The following is a 26838-nucleotide window of genomic DNA, read 5'->3' on the forward strand; positions in this document are numbered from 1 at the left end:
AGCAGTTGTTAATCTTGGGATGAAGAAGAATTTAAAATATGGAGAAATTCTTAAAAAGTTTGCCAATTGTTCCAGAGCAAGACTAATGCAATTGTATTTAAAGACAAGTTAGAAATTCTGTCTGTTTCTGCATTAAAAACAACATTGTATTGTCCCATATTTTTTTAACTTACTTTCAGAAGGATGGCATTCACCTGATGTTTGCTCCAATGGAAATTTTCATGCAAGAAACACAGGAAAGTCTCCTGCTGTTATTTTCCACAAATTACAAATAAAACATGAAGAGAACTGAATGCCATCTGTGATTGTGTTTGTATGACAATCTGAACCAAAATAATCAATGACACTTCTGCTCAACAAGTTGTGTAAACATAGCCTATCTAGTTTAGGTGTCATACAGACTTAATGAATAAAATAAAGGCTAAGTAAAACAAAAGGTTAGCATGTTATGTGAATAGTCTATGAGTCAAAGTGGTGTTACTATAGCTTTGCCTAGAAACACCCACATTGTTTCCATCTGGAGTACGATTGACAGTGCACAAAAATAAGCATATATTCAATTTTTCTTTATAAAAATGTTCTCCAAGCTTGACAACAAACAGAACTCTTAGTCAGCTCAAACATAGCTCAAAATACTTCAAGTATCATTAAATTAGAAGTGGTAAAATTCCACATTGAATGTTTATCACTTGATCTACAGAAACGCTGACCAACTTGCTAAACTTTAAACAATTGAAAAACATCACCTACAAAACTGCAATATGCCTCCCCAAAAACAACAATAATGCAGTCCCTTCCTTATGCTACTACAAAATAACTTCTCACTATCAGTTCCATGAGGGTTCTTGCAATACATGCACATGCAGGGTTTTTTTTTTTTTTTTTTTGCAACTGACAAGCTTTCTGAAAAAGAAAACCCACAACAGTCAGGGAATTCAGAGGGAAAGCAACATTTCATATTATTACCCTATAGCAAGGAATTTTAAAAACCACAATAAACTTGCCTTCCATCAGGTAGAAGTCTGACTTATATTCAAAATTATTCTGACTCACTGAAGAGATACTTAACTGACTCTCTCCTACCCAACCCCACCCAGCTCTCCTCTGAACTACTGCCAGCCAATGTTAGCAACAATGTAATCTTTGGTTGCTGGCTAATGAACTCTCAATAGCTTGGAGAAAATAAAGGAAAAGCAAACAAGTCAATTACAGGATGTCAAAATACTTGAAACAACAAAAATTCCATTGTGTCTTAAGACTGGTACAAAAAATCAGAACAAATGTCTGTTCCAAGCTTAAAACAAATTAAACAGCCATTTTGTGTTTGAAATGCTTTGCTCAGACTTTATAAAGGGTTCTGCAGATTAGCAAAATATGTATCTTTTCATGGAATTGCCACTGTATTATTCTAAGGACAGAAGAACACTCACAATTCTATTTTAGGGCTTTAACTGCTATAAGCAGTTCTTTAGAACCTTGTAGGAAGCATTTTGATCTCATGATTCAGTATGCATCAAGACATCAAATAATTTTTTACCATTCTTTAAAAGAAGTTTGGCTGACACATTTGACATGAATCAAGATCCAACTTGAATGAAAATTTACTTCCTAAGGCAGAATACCAACTAATTCTCCATAACTCAAGTTTATTTTATTTATTTATAAAATTTGTATTTTACATCATATTTACATCATATTTTGACACTTGAGGTCAAAATTGTGTCCCATTCCTTCCATACTTTCTCCAGAGTCGCCCTGAGTCTCCGGAGAAAGGCGGCATACAAATTGAACTAATAAATAAATAAAATAAATACTCTCTGTTACTCCCAGAGAGACACCATGTGTCTCATTCATGGTTTTAGAAAGCAGTTGAATAAATTGATAGGGAACAGGTCTATTCAAGGCTTATTAGACTTCAGTGAACTGGAATCAGCATGCCTCTGAATATTAGTTACAGTGGCACAAAAGCAGGAACTCTCCATATCCTGCTTGTGAGCGCACTGGAGAATTTAGTTATGGTGGGAAAGGAAGTGCTGGGCTGAGACCAGCCTTGGTCTGATCCAGCAAATTTCTAAAGCTCATCTGTCCACGTTGCAAGAGTATTCACGTCTTTTACACACATGACCTTTGAGGGGCCCAGAACATGGTCTTTCAGGCAATAGTGAACTCATCCATTATTCCTTTCTTGTCCCTGAAAAATACCAACTTTGTCCATGTTTGTGACTCCCCAATGCCACATCTTTTCAGACATGATACTTGCTATATTCTAAGCAGCCAATGTTAAGAGTTATATTCATAATTTTTTATTTTATTATTTTAGTTATATTTTAGTTATATTCATAATTCATAATCTTTTGCCAGCCTTACCAGCATCTTGATTCAACTTATCTCGTATTTAGGTACTCTCTGTTATATCAAAAGGCAGAGGTATTTAAAATATTACCTTTGAATAAAAATTCAAACCATATCTACACTGTTTTATCCTAATGATTGACGTGCTCAAGTCTATGGCTATAGTATTGTGATGGCAAACCTATGGCACACGTGTCAGAAGTGGCACGCAGAGCCATTTCTCCGGGCACGGGAGCTGTCTCCTGTTGGTCTTCCTGGTTTCGGTGCACCGGCCAGCTATCTTCACTCGTGTGGGAGCACCGGAAACTGGAAGAGCAGCTACCCAGTGCGCATGTGTGCACTGTGAAGATGATCTTCCGGTTTCTGGCGCACCGGACACCTGGCCTTCTGGTTTCTGGCACACATGCGCGTGCAAATACAGGCTGGCTGGTGTGCATGCAGATGCAGGAAACCAGATCATCTTCCTGGTGCACGCATGCACACCAGGCGGCTGCTTTTCTGGTGTCTGGCACGCAACTGGTCTAGATCCTTTTCCCAGTGCGCACATGCGCACCAGGCAGCTGCTCTTCTGGATTCCAGAACGTGTATGCTCCCACTCAGTGTCGAAAAGGTTCACCAACACTGCTATAGTAAAACCAACGATGGTTTTTACAGATAAAAGTTCTAACAGGCCAAGAATAGCAAATATAGCATTAGAATCCTATTTTTTTAAAAAAAACACCAATAGCAAATCATGCAGCATTGCGACTCTTCAACTGCAAGAGAATTTTATTTCTTTTGCTATTCATGAGCTTATTTCATTCAGATTCATCAGGTCCAAATTCATGTATTCAATCTTTCTAGATCGGTTCTACCTTCATTGGATATGCTACCTTGGATATGCTCAATATGGATCTTAAATATTTAAAACAATTCAAAACTTTTCCTCTCAGAACTTGTTCTATTGTTAATAGAGTTGATCTTACTGTTATGTTATTGTTCTTTTTTAAAACAAATAATTGCATAAAAGTAAATTGTGTATTTTAATGCACATTCTGAACCACTTATTTTTGGTTCTTAAATTGCCTGGAGTGAAGAGAAAAGAACAAAGAAACATCAATAACATATCCTGGAATAGAGAGAGGTTTTAAAATACATCTTGAAATGCAGAGGATATTAATCTTTAATAGAAAGAATGCTTAATAGAAAAAAACCCCAAATTTTAAATACTACCTACAGAGTACAAAATTCATCTGAAACTATATAAATTAAACAAAGGAATGTTTAATCGAGACAGTCCTTACTGAGTTTTAAAATGTTTAAACAGACATTTCTCCATTCTGGAATATTTTTAAATTGGAAATTGTACATCTAGTCCCATTTTGTGAGGTCTTTTTATTTCAAGCAGCTTTGTAATATGACTGTTACCAAATCTCAAAACCATACACATTGTAAAGGACTTGTTTCATATTGATAATTCTCAATTAAAAAGTTTTAAAAAGTGACATTGTATTGGTTTTATCTGTGCTCCATGTAACAGCAATTAACACAATTTTGCAACTGAAATATCAAATCTAGACCAAACATTGCATGTACACACAATACTTGCACAATAAGCACAACATCTACTTCAGTATTTAAATAATGTCAAAAATCAATGCTAACACTTAAAATCCACATGAAGCTCCCCACTACCTCCCACCCGATACAGGATTTAAGGCATCTCTGCACAAACTTAATTCATGGTGTTGGATTGAATAGTCTGAAATATCTTACCTCTCACTCTAAGACTGTTGGTATTGATATGATAGTTAACCAGTGTTAAACCAATACAATATTTACATAGCACAGCACATACATTACAGACACTCACTTGGGGGTAAAGCCCACATTTTGAACAGGTCAAAGACCACCATGATTACATGTCTGGAATCTATTTACAGGTCACTAAAATTATTATATCTCTACAGTGGTCCAATAGGCAAAAACATGATGGGCAGGTACACTGTGACAAATTGAAATCATGATTTGGAAGCACATTATGCTACCCTGAATGCCTTGTTCCACTCTAGGTTTCTTATGGGTGGTCTCATCTTTCAGAATGGCAGGTCCTGCTGATAAGGTTGACTTTTTGGCGATATTGGTGACTTTTATTCAGATATCTGAAATTTGAATGAAACCCGTCCCAGAAATTTATCACGCTCATTGTCATTTTTTAAGTTCCTTGCTCCCATGATCTTGCATTCAATGGTTACGTCTTCTTTGGCACTGGTTGTATTAAATGCTAGTTGAATAGCTACTAGCGGCTGTAAGTAGTCAGGCTGGTTCAAAAGAGGCAGAAATAAAAATTGATTTTTTTCAATACAAAAGTAGATTTAATATAACTGAAACAAGCTGTAATTGTTTGGTTAAAAACCAGGTGTTTTAATTATACCAAATGCATATTAGTTCAGTATAATTTTTCCAAGTAAACATGTATAAATACTACCCTCCTCAAGTATTAACTCTGAGAGAATTATTAAAGCTATGGCAAAAGGCAAGAAAGAAAGTAAAGGAAACCATCAGCCCTCCTAGGGAAAATGGTTTCTCCTTCAGAGAAGCCATTTAACCATTTTTGTGGTCAAACAAGCTAGGATCTTTGTAATATGAAGAATCTGGCTCATATGACTTCCCATTTTTCCTTTTTTGCCATCCTTTTTTCTTCGTGCACTGCTCACAAGTTATCCCTAAGAATAGGAGTTCTGAGAGTTGTACTGGAAAACTTTTCAACTGAAACGTAGGATATAACTATTTTAAATAAATAGAAATATAAAATGAAAACAAATGTGTACTATTTAAATCTTTCCTACACTTTTGACTGTCAAAAGACTTTTCTAGAAAGATGCATCAGATTTAGTATCTGATTCCAAAAAAATTTAGTCTAATGGGGGTACATAGGAATTATTTTGCAGGTTAAATGTATGCATGAAAAACTTGTAAAATGTTTCTTCAGTGATCATCTTTGTAATCATGTATGCTTGCATGCCTTCTAGAGTGATTTGGAAAGGGTCTCTGTAATTACTGTTCTCTGAGCTTTGCACACCAAGCCAGGCTCAGATCCCCATTAGGACTGGGAGCTATTGCTGCTTCTTTGCTAGAGCCTAGTTGTGTCTGCACCAGTGCAGCAGCAACAAAAGCTTCCCAATCTCCATGCCCTCTTACTCGCACAAGCCAATGCATAAGGTATCCGTATGAAAATCCTGTTGATGTGTTATAGGTTAGAAGAGAAGGCAAGATAGGTCAACCACATAAAAGTGGTTTTTCTTTTAAAGAAATCATTCAAAAGCTAAGGCTTCTCTATAGGGATAAAGACTAGGAGCTCCAGCAAAACTGGATTGCTCTGCCCACAAAGAAGAAGTTGGGAATTGGGCCAGCACACCCCCCCCCCCCCCGCTTCATAGAGAGGCAATGAACCCTGCCTGTTTGCTCCAGAAGGAGGGAGCATCCCACAGCCGCACATACTAATTTTTAGAAGAATGCAGTTGAGTAGAATGACACTATTAGCAATGAACATGAACAAAGCAAATTCACAGGTGCAGAATTAAGACAAACTCACATGTAGCTGTTTTCCAAAATATGGGAAATACATCAAATCAATTGTTCCATTAGCAGGAAAATAACTTATTGTAGCCTTGCCTTCTTCCTATAAAGGAAAAAATTGCCAAAGATTAATGTAGCATTTTTAAAAAATTTCATGTGGAATACATGGACAAATGTATAACAAGAATTTTAAGAGCCAAGATTTATTCAATTGCCTATTCAAACTATAATAAAGTGAATTCTGAATTAGCATTACTAGAGAAAGATATGTATGTGTCATATAAAAATAAATAATAATCAGTTAATCAGCAAAAAACCCTTTATACCTTAAATCTGTATACAAAAATAAATAGGAAATATGTTACTATTACAACAATATAATTTTGCCATACTGATTTGTAAAGTATTGTCTAGGAACCTTTTAAAGTCTGTTCCAATTTCTTATGAACATCTCATCTTAAACTCAAAATTGACTAAAAGAGATCAGTTAGGAGAAAATATGTTTCATATTGTGGAAGTTATCCTTCAAATATGTCAAAGGTACAGAACAGCTTCTGGGGAAGGGAAAACTACCCCTAACAACTGGAAATTCACACATATAAGAAAACCTAGATATGTTTTACACTGGAGGCAATGGAGACTTTCATGTTTACCATCTAACTTGCTAAGTTTGAGAATCTATGGATTAGGATCCGAATGCTTTTCTAGAAAATTAGAAAAATGTCATTTAAGAGCCCAATTCATAACTTGGTGATACTTTTAATATCAAATATCACAGAACATATAATCAAAACACCAGGTATTAAAAACCTGAAATACAATTTTAATCAAAACCAAAGACAAAACCATTCTCTTCTTCAAATAGGATGATTTGAAACCTCCAGTTATCAACCTGAATGTGCCAATAGGAATACACAGCACCTTATAAAACTGTTCAACCAGATTCCTCACTTTTGAGCATCTGTATATGAAATCTTATAGCAGTTATCAATGAAAAAGAAAATACCATTAATATAACAACATTAATGTAGCCATAATAGGCAATTTGCAATTAAAAAAACCATGAATTTTAAAATTTCAGACAGAATTTTGACAGAATCATTAATTGGTTTAATTTTTATTAAACCATTAATGTTTAATTAACCATAGTTAATTATTTTAATAAAAATGCCTGACCTTTATTTATTAAGCAAATTTATTTACCAGCCATCTCACTAAGTGACTCTGGGCAATTTACAAGTACAAGTTCTGTTCAAGAGACATTAACTTGACTTTGGGAGATACAGGTAGTCCTTGTAAGTCATTCATTTATTGATCATTCAACGTTACAATGGCAATGAAAAAAGTGACTTATGACCATTTTTCACACTTACGAACATTGCAGCATAGTCAAGTGATAAAAATTCAGATGCTTGGCAAACGGTTCATATTTATGACCGTTGCATGTGATCACACCTTTCACAACCTTCTGCCAATCAAAATCAATGGGGAAGCCAGATTCACTTAACAACTATGTTACTAACATAACAACTGCAGTGATTCATTTAACAATTGTGGCAAAAAAATCCATAAAATGGGGCAAAACTCTCTTAACAACTCTCACTCAGAAACAGAAATTTTTGGCTTGGTTGTGTTCAAAAATTGAGGATTTCCTGTATAGTAAGTTAAATTAAGAATAAAATTGTATATTTTGATGTGTAATTCTATGACTATTATTCATAAATAAATTACCATTTTTTCCTGAATTTTTCAAGACAAATAGATTTTAAATATCTGGATAAATGAGTCGTTTTATATTGAATAATGGAACATATGCAAATTATGCCTCCAAAGTGTTTGTGTTAATTCGGCTGACAAAATTTGACATTGAAAACAAATGAGATTCCTTACATTTGAAAGAATCTTAGCTGCATTGAAGTATAACATGCTACTAAATCTGATAAAATATTCTCAAACAATGCTCAAAGCAGTTTGGATTGTAGGAGCAAATGAAAGATTTATATGTAATAATAAACATTCTATAATAATATTTAAAACTCTTTAATAAATTAATTAGGATGCATAAAACTTAACAGTAAATATTAAAAATATCAAACTGAAATACCCTCAGATATAATAAAAGTTTAAAGAGTGTAACCTCAAGCTGTTTATATCTAGTTTATATCTAGCCAGATCATATGGAGTAGATGTCTTAATTCAAAATATGAATTTCATAAAAGCTGCCGCCATAAACTATGAGCAATGTTATGGCAATTATGCATGTATTAATGAAAATCTATACTGGCTTTTAGCTGAAGAAGTTAGATACAATGGGATAGGCCCAATGACAGGGTTCTTTGGAGTGGGGCTTCCCTTCTTTAGAAGAGCTCCCCCCAAGTGAGGATGATATGTACGGGGATTCTGAAGGGTGGAAAAAGATGCTGGTTATAGCATTATTTTTGTTTTTGTTTAATAAATGTAAGTATAGAGGAAAAGATTTTAAAAATAGTGTAACAATATTTCAGTATATAAGTAGAAGATGCATTTTGATTTAGCTATCATATGCATGTATGACAATATTTAATACATTCATCTTTTCAGCTTATTTTAATAAAAATAAAATGTAATAGTCAAAAGGTGTGATTCAAACCACTTTAGTTTTCATAATTAGATCGCAACAGATGATTACTGTACATGCACCCTACACTCACTTGCCTTTTGTCAGTTTTGGTACTGTATGACCATCAGAGTTTAAATTAAAACTAGCTTGATATTAAATTTAACATTTTCATCTTAATACAGTTTGGCAAATATTACAACAATTCTAAATGGGACATATGTGGAAAGCATCAGTGTGTGATCTTAAACCCAAATTCATTCAAATATATAAACCAGTAGATATTATATAAATTGGAAAACTGCCCAGAGTCATGCAAGGGTGATAGGCAATGTAGAAATTTGATAAAAATATTTTTTCTTTAAAAATATAGAAGTATATGGTAAAATCATCTATATAAAAGGGAAACATTTAAAAACATATAACTTTTATAATGAATAGGTTTTGAAAATAACGGAATGCTTATAAGTAAACAATTTCACAGTGCAAACACTAAGATTTCATATTCTGCTTCAGTGCTCATATTCTTACCCATCATAAAAATATTGTGTAAGATGCATTTGCAGCATGGAGAGAAAAACAAAATGCCGGTTATGAAATGAAACAAAACAAAAAGCAAGTAATAATGAAGAAACCATATCTTTTTTAAATGGAGACTGTAACATAAAAATTTTAAATTAGTAAGTGGAAATCTAAAATACAGGGAAATATCATAATTAAGGCTAATATGTATTAAATCACTTGCTCTTTTAATGACATAAAAGTGGACAATTTTTTATTTTTAAATGCTTACCTTAGAATTACACTTTATATATGGTTTTCCCTCAGGCTTTAATCCAATTACCTGAAATGTAGAAAAAATGTTATGCAACTTGGAGTGGAATAAATATTAACAATAATTTAAATAAAGTAGCACTTTCTAATAGTCCAAATTTTTAATTTTAATATAATTAAAATATAGTTCATTATATAATTATTTCTGTGATTTAACTTTACCCAGAAATTACTGTGTCCCATATTAGAAATCAATATATTCAAAATAGAAGGTAATAGTAATGAAAAGCACTTTTTTCAATCACATAAAAGCTGTTTATTTTCAGTACACAAATGGATATCCATAATATTCATACATGTATGTCCTGTGGCTACTAGAAATAAATATGCTGAATGTATACAAAACTTGAACTCTACCACAATCTCCACTGAGATACCCATTCAGTTTGAACGGTTTTGTAAGATATACCACAAATATACACCTTATCCATTAGTTATGTTATGTCTGCATTTGTTGGTAGGTAGAAAGTTCTCAGCAAGGAAGGAAAATAATTATCGGAATGCAGATGTATGTGTTTTAACATAATCCTGTTTTAAAATACACTCACAAAAGTATTCAAGAATGTTTCACTTCCATGTGATGATTCCAACAACAGCCATTCATTATTTCAAATTAGGCACATAACATTAATGGCTGAATTCAGAAGGCATATACAAATAACATGTCACATAATTAATTACTTAAAAAGAGAAAAACTTAACTATAAATGTCCATCAGAAATTTTTAAGGAATCAAATTAAACCCTATTTTTTTGCCGGAAATATATACTGTGTATCCTTGTGATGAACATTTCTGATCATCATTTTCATTTCTAGATAAACTCTTGCATGACATATACTTATGTGAGTTGTTCTTTACTGGCTATAATATTATTTGTTCAGACTAAAAACATACAATTGGATTTTTTTTTTATAAGCAATTTCTAAGCAATTGGGAATGGTAAAATGCCATCCAACTTTAACATAAAAGGGCTGAATTAGAAACTCTAACACAGGCAGACAAAATCTTTTCCATGAGCTCCTATCTTCAACATAAAAATCAGTAAAGATCAGAAAAGAAGGAATTCTAAGAGCATCCAGAAACATACACAGAAATTTACCTTCAAGCAAATACTATCCAGCTATAAATTTTGAACAGCAGTTTTCCACAGGAAAAACTGAAAGCCTTATGAAATCCAAAAGAGTAACTGAACTTACTCTATTCATTTTTATAATAACACATGGTGTTCCTTTGTCATAACCAAAATTTTCATCTTGTAGTCCAGAGCAAGGTCCCAGGCTATCACGATTAAACTGGCACGCTGATTTATTTACAGAGTTCTGGTCAAAGAGCTTTCCTGGAGAACACCGAATGTTTCTGGTTTGCTTTGATTCATTATATGCTAGAAAAAACAATTCAGTGCATGACATTAACTATTTAATAAATATACAGACTAAAGAATCATTTAGCAGGTGAAAATCTTTGGAGAATATTCATTTCCAAATTTTGAGAAAACATTACTGCGCAGAGGTAATTTGTCAAGAGCTGGGAACCATTTGAAGCATGAACCAAACCCAATTCTAAGATTCATGCATTTAAGGGAATTACCAATGAGAAAAAAGCAATTCAAAATGTTGCAAAATAGTCCGTTATAACCAGATTAACTTCCAAACACTGCACAGTATTTGCTTTAATGACTACACTAATTGAAAGTTTCTGAGAATTCAAATTTTTTTCTTTCAATGTTTGATTCATTGTACTTTCCGGAATACAGTTAATGCTTTCTGGATTTATTTATTTTTTGGTTCGTAATAAAATATGCTATTAAATCTGTCCTTAATTTTATTTGGCATAGAATACATGCTCTAAGATAAGCTGAACTTACATTTAATATAATAGAAGTGATCATAGCATCACTTACCATCTTTTTATTAACAGAAATCCAAATCAGTAAATTTTATTCCTAAATTTACAACTTTAATCTTGTGCTATAAATTCATAGAGGTTAAGAGTTGAGAACATTTCTCTTCAATTAATCTCAGACTTCAGTATGTCTAAATCCACCCTGTAGGCAATTTTACTCCATTTCATATCTTCACACAAACTTTGGTATAAACGTATCAAACTGGTCCATATGTTGCATTACTTCTCCTTTGTGAAATTGTTCTAGCATATTTCTTGAACAGAAAAATTATTATACAGCCAAGAAGCATGACATTTCTCTGTATATTGATACATTAACAACTAAACCTGTTTGCAAGGTATGCTGGTTTCAAAACCAAAGCTTGTCAAATAAAAAAAAATAGACAATGGTTTGTTTCACTCGAGAACAATATTTTGTACAAGAAATCTCAAAATGATAAACATTAAAAATCCATTTGTTTCTATATTTGATTGTGATTATATGTATCAGTATATGAAGCTAATAAATCTATTTTAAATTTAATAATACTGAGCAAAGTAAATCAATAAATTTTTTAGAATGAAATTTCCCCAAAATTATTGGCTGACATAATTTTGGCAACCAATCTTTCTTTTTCTGAAATATATCTCAACTATGCAAGAATAATACAAGTAATCCTCCTTTAATATACATTTGTTCAGTGGCCATTTGAAGTTATGATAACACTGAACAATGGGACTTATTACCTGTCCTTGAAGTTCCATCTGTTGCTGCGTCCTTCTGGTCATATGAATAAAATTCAGACCCATGGGCTTTTATGATCATCTTTTGATCATCCACCTACCTGCTGCCACCACTGCCTCTTGCTGCACTGCACTACTGTACCAGCTGGAGTCTTCTTTCCCAATGGTATAGTGGGTTTCCCTTATGCATCAGCCAGGATCTCCGTTTGCACCCTGCTCAGGCTCTCCTTTAGCCCCCCCCCCTTCTGCCTTTCCTTCTTTCACGAAAGAAGGGCAGAAATGGGAGGCCCTGTTCAGGATGCTAAAGGAGGCCCTCGCCAGCAGGCAAGAAAAGCCCTGGCTGCATTGGTGGGAAGAAGGCAACATGAAAGAATGCTTGTGTGTGGTGTGATGTGATGGGCATCATGGTGGCAAAGGGAGCTGGTAGGAGGTGACCAAAATACAAAGACTGGGGAGGAGATAGGTGAATGGGGTAAGCTGAGGTGAAAGCAACCCTTATATTTTTCCAAAAATGGTTTGGATACAGATAGGTCTTTACTTAACAACTGTGTAGGATTCACATAGTGACAGCAACTATGATTGCTAGAACTGCCATCCCTAAGGAGATATTATGTTCTGCTTAATGGCTGTATTGCATAGCAATGGAGTTGTCGGTCAATTGGGTCATTAAGTAAGGCTATCTGGACACAATATTTATTGATTCTTTTTAATGCATTACAAATGCTTTAGTTTTTATATGCTGACTATCTACAGCAGGCGTATTCAATCTGCAACTGTGGTTAGCCAGTTGTGGCCCCACAAGACAATAAAAAATATTTAAAAATAAAGGAAGTTTGTCTTTATATACATTAACTATATTGTATGTTTTATATGTGGCCCAAGACAATTCCTCTTCACTCAATGCAGTTTAGGAAGCCAAAATGTTGCCACCCATGATCTATGGCCTTAAATCATTGAAAGTGTTCTCAGATATTTGACTGTGGTATTCAACAAAAATTTAGATTTCAATTTTGAAACCACTACTATATATTTCGTATCCATATTAATTGCAGTTTGCAATATAAACCTCTTGAGTTTATATTGTTTTTTTTTTTCCACATGAGAATGTAGAGTTCTGCCACATTTAAACTGTGGATCCTAGTGGATTTATGAAGTTGTAAAATATAGCAATTTTCATGCAAATCTCAAGGTTCCATCTATATTTTTTCTTTAAAAGCTTTTTATAGCTACAGTGCTACCTTACCAGCTTTTGTGGTTTCAATATTTGAAATGTCATATTTGCCAATGTCTAATGTAGAACTCACACTGTGGCCTTGGCAATCTACTTCTTCCAGCACAAGTAATCCTGTACTTAAATGTCAATTAAAGAAGTATTTTCACATTTGCACTTTCTTACCAAAAAGGCACCTGTAACCACTGAAATCTATTTCAGTTCACTTCTTTTTAGTTTGCTTTCTCTCCTCTATCTTCTTTTTCTTTCACTTTTTTCTCTCGTTTACCTTCTAATGATCTCTTCTTTCACCTTCATCCTGCTACCGCCTTTGCCACTTTCGTTCATTTTTCTGTATTTTATCCTCTGACAATTTCTCTTTTTTTCCACTTTCTGTCACCTTTCCTTGCCCTCTGACTTTCCTCTACCCTCTTACTTTCTCATGCCTGCAACGTGTAAAATACAAAATATGAGGGCGCTCAAACAAATTAAGTTGATTGCAGCCAAATTATCTGCTTTCAATGACGTTCTGAACCAGATTTTTGATGCTGATTCTCACACATGCCTTCCTTGATCTTTCAACATTTTCCTATGTTCCCTTTTCACCTAAATGCTACAGTTAGTTTCAGCTCTCTGCACATTTATTTAAAGTAGGCTCCTCTGAACAGTGTGTGATTAACTTTTCCATAAATATGCATAGGAAACAGTGACAGTATTACCTGAGAAAGAATTCTACAGAAAAGCTTACTATCTCATCTATGCTTTTGGTTAAACTGATCAAATGCCTGCTGCATAATAAAGCCCTTGTACAGCTTACAAAGGCCTATAATACAGAAGGGATGAATGTGATTTTATTATCTTAACTGCCCTTTTTTCCTTCTTCCCTCTCTTTAAATGTTTGTTTAAAAAACTGAATATATACATCAAAAATATTCATAAGTAGAGCAACAAACAATATCACATTTACACATAAAGCCATAAGTTAATAAATATTCATCTCAGCAAATTTAATAATACTAATAGTCAATCTAACTAATCTTCCAAAAACTCCCAAAAGAATTTATTTTTTTAGCAGAATATAAAGAAATGTGGCCACATTTTAAATTCAGGATCTTTACTTGTTCACAAAAAAAAAAAAAAAATGTTTTTCAGGTGTCAGTAAGTCTGACCACCTTTAAAAATTTCCTAATCATCATAAAAATAGCTGCTTTTACCAACAATTATTGTTAGTCTAGAAAAACATTACAAGGACCTTTAGTGCTTTATATAAATTTCTTGGAAAAAAGAGAAAGTATACATACCTCCTAGAAATTTATGAAGGGCTTCTACATAATGATTATAATTATAGTTTCCTGAGTTATTTTTGCTTATTGAAAATTCCAGTGCAGTTTCTGGTTTTGGTGAAATCATTAGTCCTACAAAAATAAAAAAAATAAATTGTTTATCCAAAGTATCCCTCAAAAATGATAATTTCTAAATGTATAAAAATAGTTTGAAGAAACAGTTTAAGAGCTGGGTTTTACATTATTACATAAGATTAAATAGCTGAATCTTGTCATGATTTTACATTAAATTATCCAGTTATATCACTGTATCTCTGAATCAGCAATACTAAAATTATTTAACACTTACCCTAACAAAGCACAATTTACTTTTACTTATCTATTTGTATGGTAAATATGGTTGCTCAAGCAACACACAATTCTGAACAGCTAAAAAAAAATAAAATAACTACCCTCACAATTAAAACCCAGGCTTATTCAATACTTAGGCTCAAACCTCAAAGTGAAATTGGAGGTTTTATTGTCTTATGGAAGGCCAGCAAGGTCAGAATCATCCATAGAGCAAGTGTCATGACAAAGAAAGTGTATTTCTTGGATCTAGCAGTGTTTAATAAAAAGAACCCAAAAGGTATCCACTATGCCAATTATACAGCCATAATTGGAGATCGGAAATCCCACAAATAACCTTTAAGGGCTTTAGAAGATGGCTAGTATCTTGAATTGTGTCCAGAAGTGCAATGGAGTCCACTTTCTAACATTTCAGTGTATATTGTTCTATATTTTTGCATGAAATATAGCAAAATTACCCAAGAACATTTTCAATCCATTAATAACAAGTAGGACATTTTACTGGATAAATTGTACCTTATGGCTCAAGTTGCAGGGCATGGCTATTTTAGAGACAGTCTGATATCTGTAATAGCACATGACTATGTCATACATAGAATTATATTTACAATAGACATCAATCTTTTGTTGACATTACCTATATGAAGAAGTTGACAATTGAAGACAGAGAGAAGGATGCTTAAGTTACTAAATTATAAATTTTAATCTGAAATAAGGGAATCATTAAATCAATTGTGTGAATAATATTAATATTATTTAAATGAAATAAACTTTGGCTTTTGTCATGATTCTATCCGTTATTTTTGAGAATACAGTTTTCAGGAGGTAGCTCAAAGCCCAACATGACTGTCAGCATGAAGAAAGTTGCATGTGTGATTTATATTTCCATAATCCAGATTTTATTTTAACTCAGTCCATTAATAATATATTCATCTTTAGCTCTGGTTTATAATTTCAGTTAAGGGTTTATTAGTTTTTTTTAAAACTTTGCCTATCGGCGCATGCAAACTGTAAATGTCTGTAACACGTTATATTCTGTGGAGACTGTCAATTAAACAAAGTTCATTTGAACTATGTCATTAATTTGCACTAGCCACCTCAAAGAAGAGAAAGCTGAAAGGGTTTTGTATTAATTCCATTATAAACATATATTAAGAAATCAAATCCTAATGATCCATTCAGAAAATGTTTTTAAATGTAGAATATGCACTGAAGACCTACAATAATCAGAAATACACTCAAACAATTAATTTACTACAACAATGGGTAGTACAGAATGACTAGAATGACACTCCAGTTTCCTTCCCTTACATACCACCATATCTACAAAACATGTATTTTCTGCAACAGCCCCCTGCTTTGTGCAACATCCTTCCCCAGGGATTCCACACGTCCTATCCTTTGACTCTCTGGAACACCATAACAGCTGGCTCTTCCACCAACCGTTGGAATAGGGTGAGATTGGAGCTGGAGATTGTATCATTGAATTTTATTGGAGAATGCTACCTGAAGTGCCCTGTTTGGTTATTGTTGTGGCCCGCCAGTGGCCTGCACGGATCATGGCTGATCCCGACGAAGAGGAGGCTGGTGTGGTGTCATGCCAGCAGCCTGCGCAGCCAGCGCTCGCATTGGACAGCGAGGAGGCTGAAGAGGATGTGGTGCCAGAGGCAGAGACTCAGCCTTCAGAACCTCCAGAGGCTCCTTCAAGTGGAGAGAGCGAAGTGGAGGAGCCTCTCCTTAATGCTTGAGCACGCAGGGCTGCCAAAAGGCAGGAGTGGCTACTCAGGAGGAGGAGGTCTCCTCGAGAGTAAGGCTTGAGGATCATTGGCCACTCCCTTAGCCTATTTAAGTCACATGCCATTAGTAGGTTTCTTGCTAGAAACAACTCGGACTTATTATCAGAGTATTTTTGTTTATCATATCTTGTTTTCTGGGCTGGTTGTCAACCTTTGCCGGTCTTGTTTATTCTTGCTACTTAATAAATTTGATAAGGACCATTGGTGTGTGTCAATATCCTCGGAAATCCGGAGCTGGGGCAGAACAATTATACTAGTTTCTATATTTTTGCAAGACATGCAGAGTTATATTTCAGAAAGAATTAGAAATTCATTATTATGATTACATGGTAAATGTTAAGAAAATTAACGTAAGTAAAACACCTTTGTATTAATTTATATTGATAATTTCATTTGGACATATTTACCTGGACTAGAAATCCGGTCACGATACTTGGGTATATCACTTCTTAATGTCTGGAGCATAACCCACATTGTGAATGTGAAAAGTGCAGCTAAGAAGCCATAGAAGACGAGATAAAATAGCAAAATTAAGCCTAAAAAAATAAAAAATGAAAAAAATGTGAACAAAACATGCATTGAATAATTTAGTCACTTACATTGCAAAGACTGACATTCAACTGAAATCTGACATAATATGAGACTCAATATTATTTTAAATAACATTAATACTATTTAGCCAAATATTTCAATTGATTTATCTTCTAAATAATACTAGCTTCTAAAAGGATAGTCGTGGTAACCTTCTGTACAAGAGAGAGAATTTTGTCATACTTTCAAAATTCAACATATTTGATTATTACACACTGCGAAATCTGATATAATAATAAAACTGATTATTATTGAGGTTGCTCTAAATGGTTTTGTTTTAAAGACAAAAGTCCAGATATTTTTCCCTCACAGGTACAAAATAAATATTACACAAACCCTGTTGATTAAGTGATCCTATTTCCAAGGTATGAATTTTGGAAGACAAATTATAATTAAATCTGCTTGTGCCAGCAGAACACAACTAACCTGGCACAGCAAAACAATTGTATTGTTTATGACTGTTATATCAAAGGCATAAAAAAGGAACGTAGAGCTAATTTGCATCTTATGGCTTTCACAACAGTTGTTCCCACTGCCTGTATCAAAATAATTAATATTATGTGATTAGTATCTATGTTAAGGTTGTATAACAGTTTCAATAAAGAGGTAAGAAGGAAACAATACGCACATCAAAGAGCTGCAGCCCTAAAATATCATCATAGCTGTTTTTAAACCTAGAAAATATTGAGCTTCTTGTCTAATTTGCTGCTGAAAATCGAATATGCATATTCTAACAATATTCCTATGTGGGCAAATGGGGGGCTCCTGGGAGAAGTATGGTGAACTCTACAAAAATGGAGCTGACAACTGCAGAGTTGACAAGACCAAAGAACTGGTCAGTAAAGACTTGCAAGAGCCTTCCCAGATAAATCAGACAGGAAAACCCAATTAAATGTACTAATTCTACTTTATTGTGAGGCTACATTAGCAGAATCTTGCAAGTCTGAAAGTCCCACTGCTGCTAACTGCGTGATCTATTAGGGCAGGTCTTTCCTAAGTTTCTTCCTCTAACTGTTAAAGCCACTGGGGCTCCTGCTTCTCTTGCCTGATTGTCTCCTAACAGCATCTCTTTTCCTCATTTCCCAAGGTCATCCACACATTCCTTGACAGTTCCTGATATCAGTAATTGCTGGGATTTTCAAAATGTCATAATATCAGAACTATTAAAGAGGCTCTTTGAAGAACGGAGCCAGAGATATGTCAGTAATGATCTTTATATGGTAGACTATCTCCAAAAAATGTCAATAAAGGAATGACAGATGTGGAACAAATTTTATCTGGTAAAACGGAGAAGTACTCAAAAAGGAACTACAATTGACAGACCAACAGAATGATTTGCAAAAGGATGCCGTACTGGTTATACAAAAGAAATTGGCCAAAGATTTAAAATTAAAAGGAAAATACAAATGATAAACCAAGAGAATGACCTTGAAAATGTTTTTATTAGATCTACAAAAGAGGTTTGTTAAAGCCTTGAAGAAATTTGTGATGGGATAAAAAAATTGAAGTGAAATTAAACCTACAAAAATATTTGATTGGATTAAAGATTAGGACTGTTAGAGGTTAAAGGGAGAAATATAAAGTTGTTTATTTGATCATTATTTCTCTGGTCAACGTTATTTCAGGAGAAAGTACATGTGTACCCTTTGGCTCCTGGAGAAAAGATGGCATTGCAAACAAATTAATAAATATTAATAAATAAAGCATCACAAAATACTAACAATATGTTAACTAAGTAAAATAATGTAAATACATTATAATGGTATCATCAGACCAAATATTTAAAAGTGTATATTAGATTTTCTTAAACCTAAAGGACACTAAAAAGCAAAAGAAAACTCCTGTCAAACCATCTGTTTTTCCCATGGTGGTAGAAACTAAACGAAAGGCTTCTGAGAAAGCTCTTAATACAAGTCAAGCAGAGAAGGCAATTTTTCTGGTAGTTGTTCAAGACTTTTGCCATCTACTCCTATACTCCACAAATTGTTCCTAATCTGTACTGTATTCACCATTACATGTAGCTTCTCTGATTCTAAGCAGTGTGAGAACTTGTTCCGGATATTTAAATGCTGCATAAGAATTGCTTATCGATAAAGTAAATAAAGTATCTTTATTTCTTACATATGATGACATGAATATAGTCTCAAGGACAAGAATAGAAGTATTTAGCCAATCATAGTTGGGCTCTGAAAGTAAGTGAGGTGATTAGTATTTGGTTGGAAAACCATTTTGGAACTCCAGACCACTAGGTAGGCTGGATAGTTGAAAATATCTCAGAGGAAAGCAGTGCACACAATGTCCATAATACCGCCAAGAAAACTGCATGGATGCCATCACCAAAAGTTGACTGAAACATAAGTGGTACTTTTATTTTATGAATAGTTATCATCTGTTTCATTCAAAGTTAGTAATTCAAAATTCTAGCTTCTGCACAAGAATTCTGACTGCATACATAATATTGTTGTGAGGTGAATGTTAATTCGTTTGTCACATTCTTTCAAAGTAGCATGAAAATTATCTTAGTTTTTCTGAATTAGCAAGACTTTCAACTTTCTTCACCCATCTCAGACCACACAGAAAGAAGCAGGATATCAAGCTACCTCACTGCCAAAATGACAGAAAATTCCTTTAAATTGATGAAATCTTATTAAGTTTCAAAGTCACAATTCTACATCACTGGAGATAAGTCTACCTATACTAAAATGTACTTTTATCTCTAAATAGGCATATGCAGGATTGATAATAGGAGGTAATCTGAAAATAGCGCTAGCATGTTTTTTCCCAAGCAATATTTTATTTGCTTGGAGATTACCCTTTGGGGCTTAAGGATGTTCAGTTCCTAGGGGAACTCTCCAGAGGTTTATGATTCAAGATTGATTTAATGTTGGTCAATGGTGAAGACATTATTTATTCTGAAATTTCAGAATGTAATGTTTAAATTACTTTTGTGTTTCTTTGTTGTTAATGTTTTGTTGTTTTTATTGTTTTACAGCAGGTCTGTGGACTGGCACTTGGCCGTGGCATGTCAGAAATCAGGCCATGCAAGCAAGTGAAGCCCCATTCATGGGAGGAAGGCAGCATGCGAAACCATGCCCACTCCGATCTGCAGAAAAACCTCTCTCCACGGAACCGGTTCCTAATGCCCAAAAGATTGGGGGCTAATGTTTTACAGTGTTTTGAGCTATCTCAACACATATGACATAGCATGTAACAAATGGGTAAAAAATAATGAGAAAAAGGCATTAAACAGGAACAGCTGAAAGCAATTGCTTAGCTCATATGTGAGAGAAGCCATAGCTCACTGGTTTTATACAAGTTTCCTTAACTTACAATTGAAATTGAATCTGTAATTACAATTGTAAGCCATTGCAGTAGTAAGTGAAGGCTTCAAGTGACTGGATTTTAAGTTATGACTCTTTTATGATAGTGTTTAAGAGACTATTTTTTCCAGTGTTTAAGAGACTATTTTTTTTTCAGAAACCAGAAGTAAATGCCAAAAACAGGCACAAAACACTACAAATCATGGTCACATGACCTCAGGATGCTGCAAAAATATATAAAATTGAGTTGGTTGCTAAGTCCCAGAATGTAATCACATGACTGCAGATGTGTATGTGTGTGGCTGTTGTAACTTTGAACTATCATTAAGTGACTGATAATAAGTCAAGAATGTACAATAAAATGTAGTATTCATTTTTTGCATTATCTATAATTTATATGCTTTCTAACACTTATTTTCTGGCTTCCAGCCTGAGAGCAATAAGATGTCTGCATTATCAGTAAGTATCTTTTCCTATATAAGTCTTCTAAAATCTCCAGGAATCACAGTTTAAGTATATAGGCAGTTGGTTAGAACAGGCCCTGATCTGCAGCTGTGATCTGCAGCCCACTGCTGGGCTACAGCCCATTTGGAACCAGGCAGCGGAAATGGTGGGCAAGCATGCACAAAGCTGCATTTATGAAAATGGCTCACTTGCGTGCGTGAAATCATTTCCTCTACCCACCATCACCATTGCTGTCGCTGCCTCTGCCTCCACCAGTCTGCTGAGCCAAAAGATTGGAGGTTGTTGGGTTAAAAGATTATATATTATTTCAAATTGAGCATGTTAAAAGGTCATGTAATTAGCAGGCATAAAGTTTAAGTACAGAAATCACCACTAGGTAGGATCTTAGACAACTATTGAAACATATCTTAGAAAATCAGGACCCTGGTTTCATGAATAGTAACTTATTATGGATGTGCAAAATTTGTCAATTCAAAAACAGACTATTTCCCCCTAGAACATTCTGTTCTAGGGACAGTTCAGTAGTTTCTACAAATATATCTTTCAAACCAGAAAAGGTTTGAGGCATTTTGGTCAAAACAGGCCTGCAGGACATTCTATCCTTGGAACACCACGAGCAATTTCTGGTTCAAAAGATTTATTTGCAAAAGCCATTGAATGGCATGGTCCAGAAGGAGTTATAGCAAAGCCTAGAGAAAATGTAACACTCAGATCTCAAAGAATTTTGTATGTATTAAATGAAATCTGGCATTTCACCATTCCTTAAAATTTCTCAAAAATAATTAGCAATAGTCAGGTTATTTCCTTCAGTATCATAAGATGCCATTCAGTTGACCATGTTTTTGTTTATCAACGTCAAGTTTCAACCCACTCCATCTTGCTCTTTCTTTCCAATTGCTTTTGAATGTATATCAAGAAATCTCTAGATACATTATTCTCAGTAATTCTTCCAACCTCAGCTTCTTCTGAACTTTTGCTCTCCTAACATATCTAAGATTGTGGGGCTACATGTATGTCCTCTTCCTTTTTCTATTTTGCATCTTATATTCTTTTTTGTTTCAGATATCCACTATATTACAGTCACACTTGTTTTAGTTTGTTCTACTGTTATTTTTTTTTCATATTAGAATTGTTTGCAGGTATGCTTTTAGTCTCTCTTTTTTTTAGGAATTTCAACTCATCTTGAGCCAGTTTTCTCCATTAGTTTGAAACATTTCTAGCCTTGGAATTCTAACTATCACTGTTAAAGAGTTTATTAATTCTTTTTTTGGGAATACTATCTTGAATATGATTTCGATAATACATACAGACCTCGACTTACAACAATTGAGCCCAAAATTTCTATTGCTATGCAAGACAGTTATTAAATGAGTTTTGCCCTTTCTTGCTTGAATCATTGCAGTTAAGTTAGTGACATTGTTAAATGAATCTGGCTTCCTCACTGACTATGCTTGTCACAGGTAGCAAAAGGTGATCACATAACCTGGGACACTGGAACTGTCCTAAATACATGCCAGTTGCCAGGCATCCAAATTTTGTAATTTTGAACTCTAAACGAATGGTTATAACTTGAGGACTGTCTGTATTTCAGCAAGCTTTAACAGGTTAAGTAGTACATTCTGCCAAACCACTGTGCCCGCTCTAGATCCACATTTTTATAGACTGAATTCCAGTAAGAATTGGAATGATGTAATAATAAAATCATATATTTTTATTACAACAGTTATAAGAACCTTTATCAGGGATATTAAAATATTGTTTGTGGGTAATCTTGACTATCATTAAAGAAAACAAAGTTTTATAAATCAGTTTATACCATTAACCACAATTTAAATGAATTAGCTTATTGATATAATAATACAAACCCTCCTCATGGCAATACTAAAAGCAGAATAGAAGTATAAAAATCCAAGGCTCAATGACAAAATAGTGTCCTTCGTATATTTTGGACTATAATTCTTATATTCATTACAACTCACATTGTCTCAGGCTGATATGAACATATAAGCAAAGGCAGGCATATGAAACAGATTACACACTCTAGCATGAAATAGATGACATATACAGGTAGTCCTCAATTTATGACAACAATTGAGCCCAGAATTTATGTTGCTAAGTGAGAAATTTGTTGAGTTTTGTCCAATTTTACAACTTTTCTTGCTATATTTGTTAAGTGAATCACTGCAGTTGTTAAGTTAGTAACATGGTTTGTTCAGTCGATTTACCTTCCCCACTGACTTTGTTTGTCAAGTCACAAAAGATGATCACATGTGCCCAGGGACATTGCAACAATCATAAATATGAACCAGCTGTCAAGCATCTGAATGTAAATCACATAACCATGGGGATGCTGCAATGATCGTAAGTGTGAAAAATGGTCATAAGTAACTTTTTTCAGTGCTGTTGTAACTTCGAACAATCACTAAATGAACTATTGTAAGTTGAGGACTACCTGTACTGCACTTTCTGTAGAAGGCAGCTACTAAACATTCAACGCATTTTAAGCTTCCTTATGATCCAAATTTTAACTTATTATTTTTCATTTATTTAGGCTGGTGTAGAATCTGAAATCATCATATAGTTCTATGATGCTTGGTAAACTGATCTATACTTAATGGTTTGGTTTTCCAAAAACATTCATATTATTCTAGTGTGGGGAAAAACAGATGAATTTTCTGTATAACAGATTATAGGAGGGAAGGTCCCTCTCTTGATTCAGGAATCATATCAGATTGGGCAGCCCTATTAATCAGAGTAAATCAGGTTATTTCTAAAGCTTAAGATCCAGAGCTAAAATCAAAATGATTGACTTCTCAATCGTCCTAGCAATAAATTGATGGAGCTGATTATTTAGGATATTCTCTCCTAGATACAAGCTTCATAGGGAACTATATAATCAATTTGCCCTAACTACCTGCTTTCCATGAAGTTGATAACTCTGTGGAAAATAAGAGCTGAATAACATTTAGAAACAGGTAAAGAGAACAGAAAAACCATGATTAAACATGGTAGACCTACTTTCACATGATTATGGATTCATACATTTTCATGATGGCATATTGTTTATAAATTTAAAGACCAGAAAGGGGGGGGGAGATGTTTCTCCCCCAGGCATTCTAAATCTTTCATGCTTCTAAAGCATATACACTTGCTTCCAAGTAAGACTATTACATTGGGATTTACTTTTAAATAGACATATACCGGTACAAGATTGTACAAGTTGTTTTTTTTTCATATTGAGAATAAAAGGCTTTCAAATAATCATATAATTAAGTTGAGAATATCTAAAAGTATTGAAGCTACAAATAACACAGAGAAGTAAGAACTATCATAGGTCCTACAGGCAAAACAGATTTCGGAATATGTGTATCTGCTTTGTTCTCAATTCTTTTTCTTTAGCTTCTATAAAAAAACATTCCTTTGAAATCTCATTTCATAGCCAAAGCAGTAAATATCTCTCTACAACTAAATTTTATTCACTTCATGTATAAAATAATTTATACATGAAAAATATAGTAGCTCCATTTAAAAAATAATTGCTTACAATTTAGCATGCCAAGCTTTTAAAACAGACTAAATTCAAATGGTTTATTTGTTCATAGAAAGTACATTAAGCATGAAGAACAATATCACACCCAAAATAAGGTGACATGTCAATTAGCAAATCATACCATATTACCATAAGGATATGCATTAAAAAGTTTACTGCACTTTAATACCCTTTAGAAATTCCATTCTCATCATTATTTTTATTAAAAAAATAAAATATTCAAAGATTTAATTCATTACAGTTTTAAAATATTTATTTGTACAAGAGTTATTTTTTCTTGAAAAAGATATCCATTCCATTGGGAATAATCAAAAGAAATTCCTTTTATATTACTTTGATATACATACATGACAAATAATTTAAATGGTAAAGAACATTGCACCATTTATCAACATACATATATTCCTCTATGTTCCTTATTAACATTCACTTGTGAGCACATACACTTTTAAAGTAAACCAGGGAAAGGAAATCATTGGGGCAGAATGGAAATTTCCTTTCTAGTCATCAATTTTTAAAAAAAAGAGAGAAAAGAATCCCATTTTTGTATGAATGAAGAAAAATTTACAGCACAGTAAACACTGCGACAGATGGTCTTGGCAATAGAATACACATGTGTGTTCTGTTTTCAATTATTCCACATCATTTTGACCATGTGCCTAAAGCACAAAAAGAGCAAAAAAAAAAAAAAAAACTCACTGCACTGAAGCTTCAAATTATTCTCCAGGCAAGCGCGTCTTTCAATTCCATGCTTCTACTGTACCGACATATTTCTGTAACTTCCCCATGTCACCCTTCCCCTCGATGAATTAATGCAATTAAAAGCAACACCCACGCACCCATTTAAAGTTTCCACGGCAAACCGCGATTCAGAACTTGTAACATTAAACACTTCTGTTCATGGCTGGTAAATTCAAAGCATCGTGTCCAAAACATACACGAGGGGAGGGGGAAAAGAAAGAAAGAAAGAAAGAAAAAGAAAAGAAAAGGCTTGAAAAACGAACGATCGGGATGAAAAGAAAAACGGGCTGTGGAAAAAAACAACGCACGCCCCGTTGAGCTTTGAGGGTTTCCCCTCCATCCCTGCAGCTTCCAATAGCCAAGAGCGACCGAGGCATCTTCGAACTGTGTAGCACGTGGCAAGCAACAGCTCCCCAAAGGCAAAGCAGGCGAGGGGAGAAAGCTTCTCCCTGCCTAGCAATTGGGGGGGGGGAGGGGAGACGTATGGGGACGGGGAGGGGGAAGGAGACACTGCCCCCCCCACCCGCGCACTGACGCAGCTGCCAAAAGGGAGGAGCCTGCGGGTGGCAGGGGGTGGTCCCTTTGTAACCCCGACAGGGGAGTGGGACCAGCAGGAAGAGGAAGGCGGGCAGTCAGATGGGGACACGCGTTAAGAAAACACCCTCCTTTCCTTCAACCAAGGAACCTGCATCTGCCGAGGCGCTGCCCAGGCAGTTTTCCCGTCCCCTCCCTGCAGAACCGGGAGGGGAGGGCCAAGCCACCTCTCGGGGGGGGGATTGTTTTCCAGCCGCCCCCTCCCGCCTCCCTCAGCTTCGAGCTGTCACGCTTGGGCTATTTTTAGCTCGGCGCTCACGGCAGTTCCCGTCCCGCCGCTCGCCTCGTGGTCCCCCGTCAGTGCTGGGCTACCCAAAGCGGCTGGGGTTCCAGGTCCACCAAGCCGGTCCCGCCGCCCCGTCCTCTGGGCTCCGGTTGCCCGCTCCCGCCACTCGCCCTTACCCCAGCTCTTGGCCGTGCGCCCCAGAAACTCTCCGCTGTTTCGGTTGTAGATGAATTGCCGCCACTCGGCCATAGACTGGCGGAACGGTTTCTTCTCCTCCTTGGCCATAGCTGGCAGAGCCCAAAATGCGAGCGAGAGATAGGCAGGATGGAGCGGCTGCTTCCCGGGCACCCGAGCGGCGACGGCGAAGATCCGTTGCCAAACGAGAGCGGATCTTCCGAACCGCTAAGAAACTACCCCTCAGGCGCCCGGCGGGAGAGCAGAAGAGAGGAAAGGAAAGAGGGGCTGGGCCAGTCACACGCACTGAACTGCTCTCCTCGGGCCGCCTCTCCCCACCCCGACAGAGACGTCAATTCTTGGACGAGCCAATCGCTGCCCGCGTCGTCTGGTAGTTCTGATCAGCCAGAGCGCCATCTACTGGAAAAACGGAAGGCGAGGGTTATTCTGCTCCAGAGCGAATCTTGAAAGGAGAAGCGAGGAAGGGGAGGAGAGATGAGGAGTTGCCTCATCGTTTTTTCTTCCCACCCTGGTATTGGAGGGGGGGCGGAGAAGAGGTGGGCTCTCTGCATGT

At 35.2% G+C, this 26838-nt stretch overlaps 1 protein-coding gene across 1 annotated transcript; it reads right to left on the reverse strand.

The window, feature by feature from the left end:
• Positions 1-3595: 3595 nt before the first annotated feature.
• ATP1B3 (ATPase Na+/K+ transporting subunit beta 3) lies at positions 3596-26543 on the reverse strand. The gene is made up of 7 exons (XM_070945019.1): positions 26267-26543; positions 17011-17139; positions 14478-14591; positions 10538-10722; positions 9300-9350; positions 5927-6013; positions 3596-4652 (listed from the first exon to the last, which is right to left on the reverse strand). Exons 1-7 carry the CDS (start codon positions 26373-26375, stop codon positions 4482-4484), a joined length of 846 nt encoding a protein of 281 aa, XP_070801120.1. The 5' UTR covers positions 26376-26543; the 3' UTR covers positions 3596-4481.
• Positions 26544-26838: the final 295 nt, after the last annotated feature.

Source organism: Pituophis catenifer, unplaced genomic scaffold, assembly GCF_029215685.1.
Source record: "Pituophis catenifer annectens isolate HBS135680 unplaced genomic scaffold, rPitCat1.0.hap2 SCAF_6, whole genome shotgun sequence".
Taxonomy (NCBI): domain Eukaryota; kingdom Metazoa; phylum Chordata; class Lepidosauria; order Squamata; family Colubridae; genus Pituophis; species Pituophis catenifer.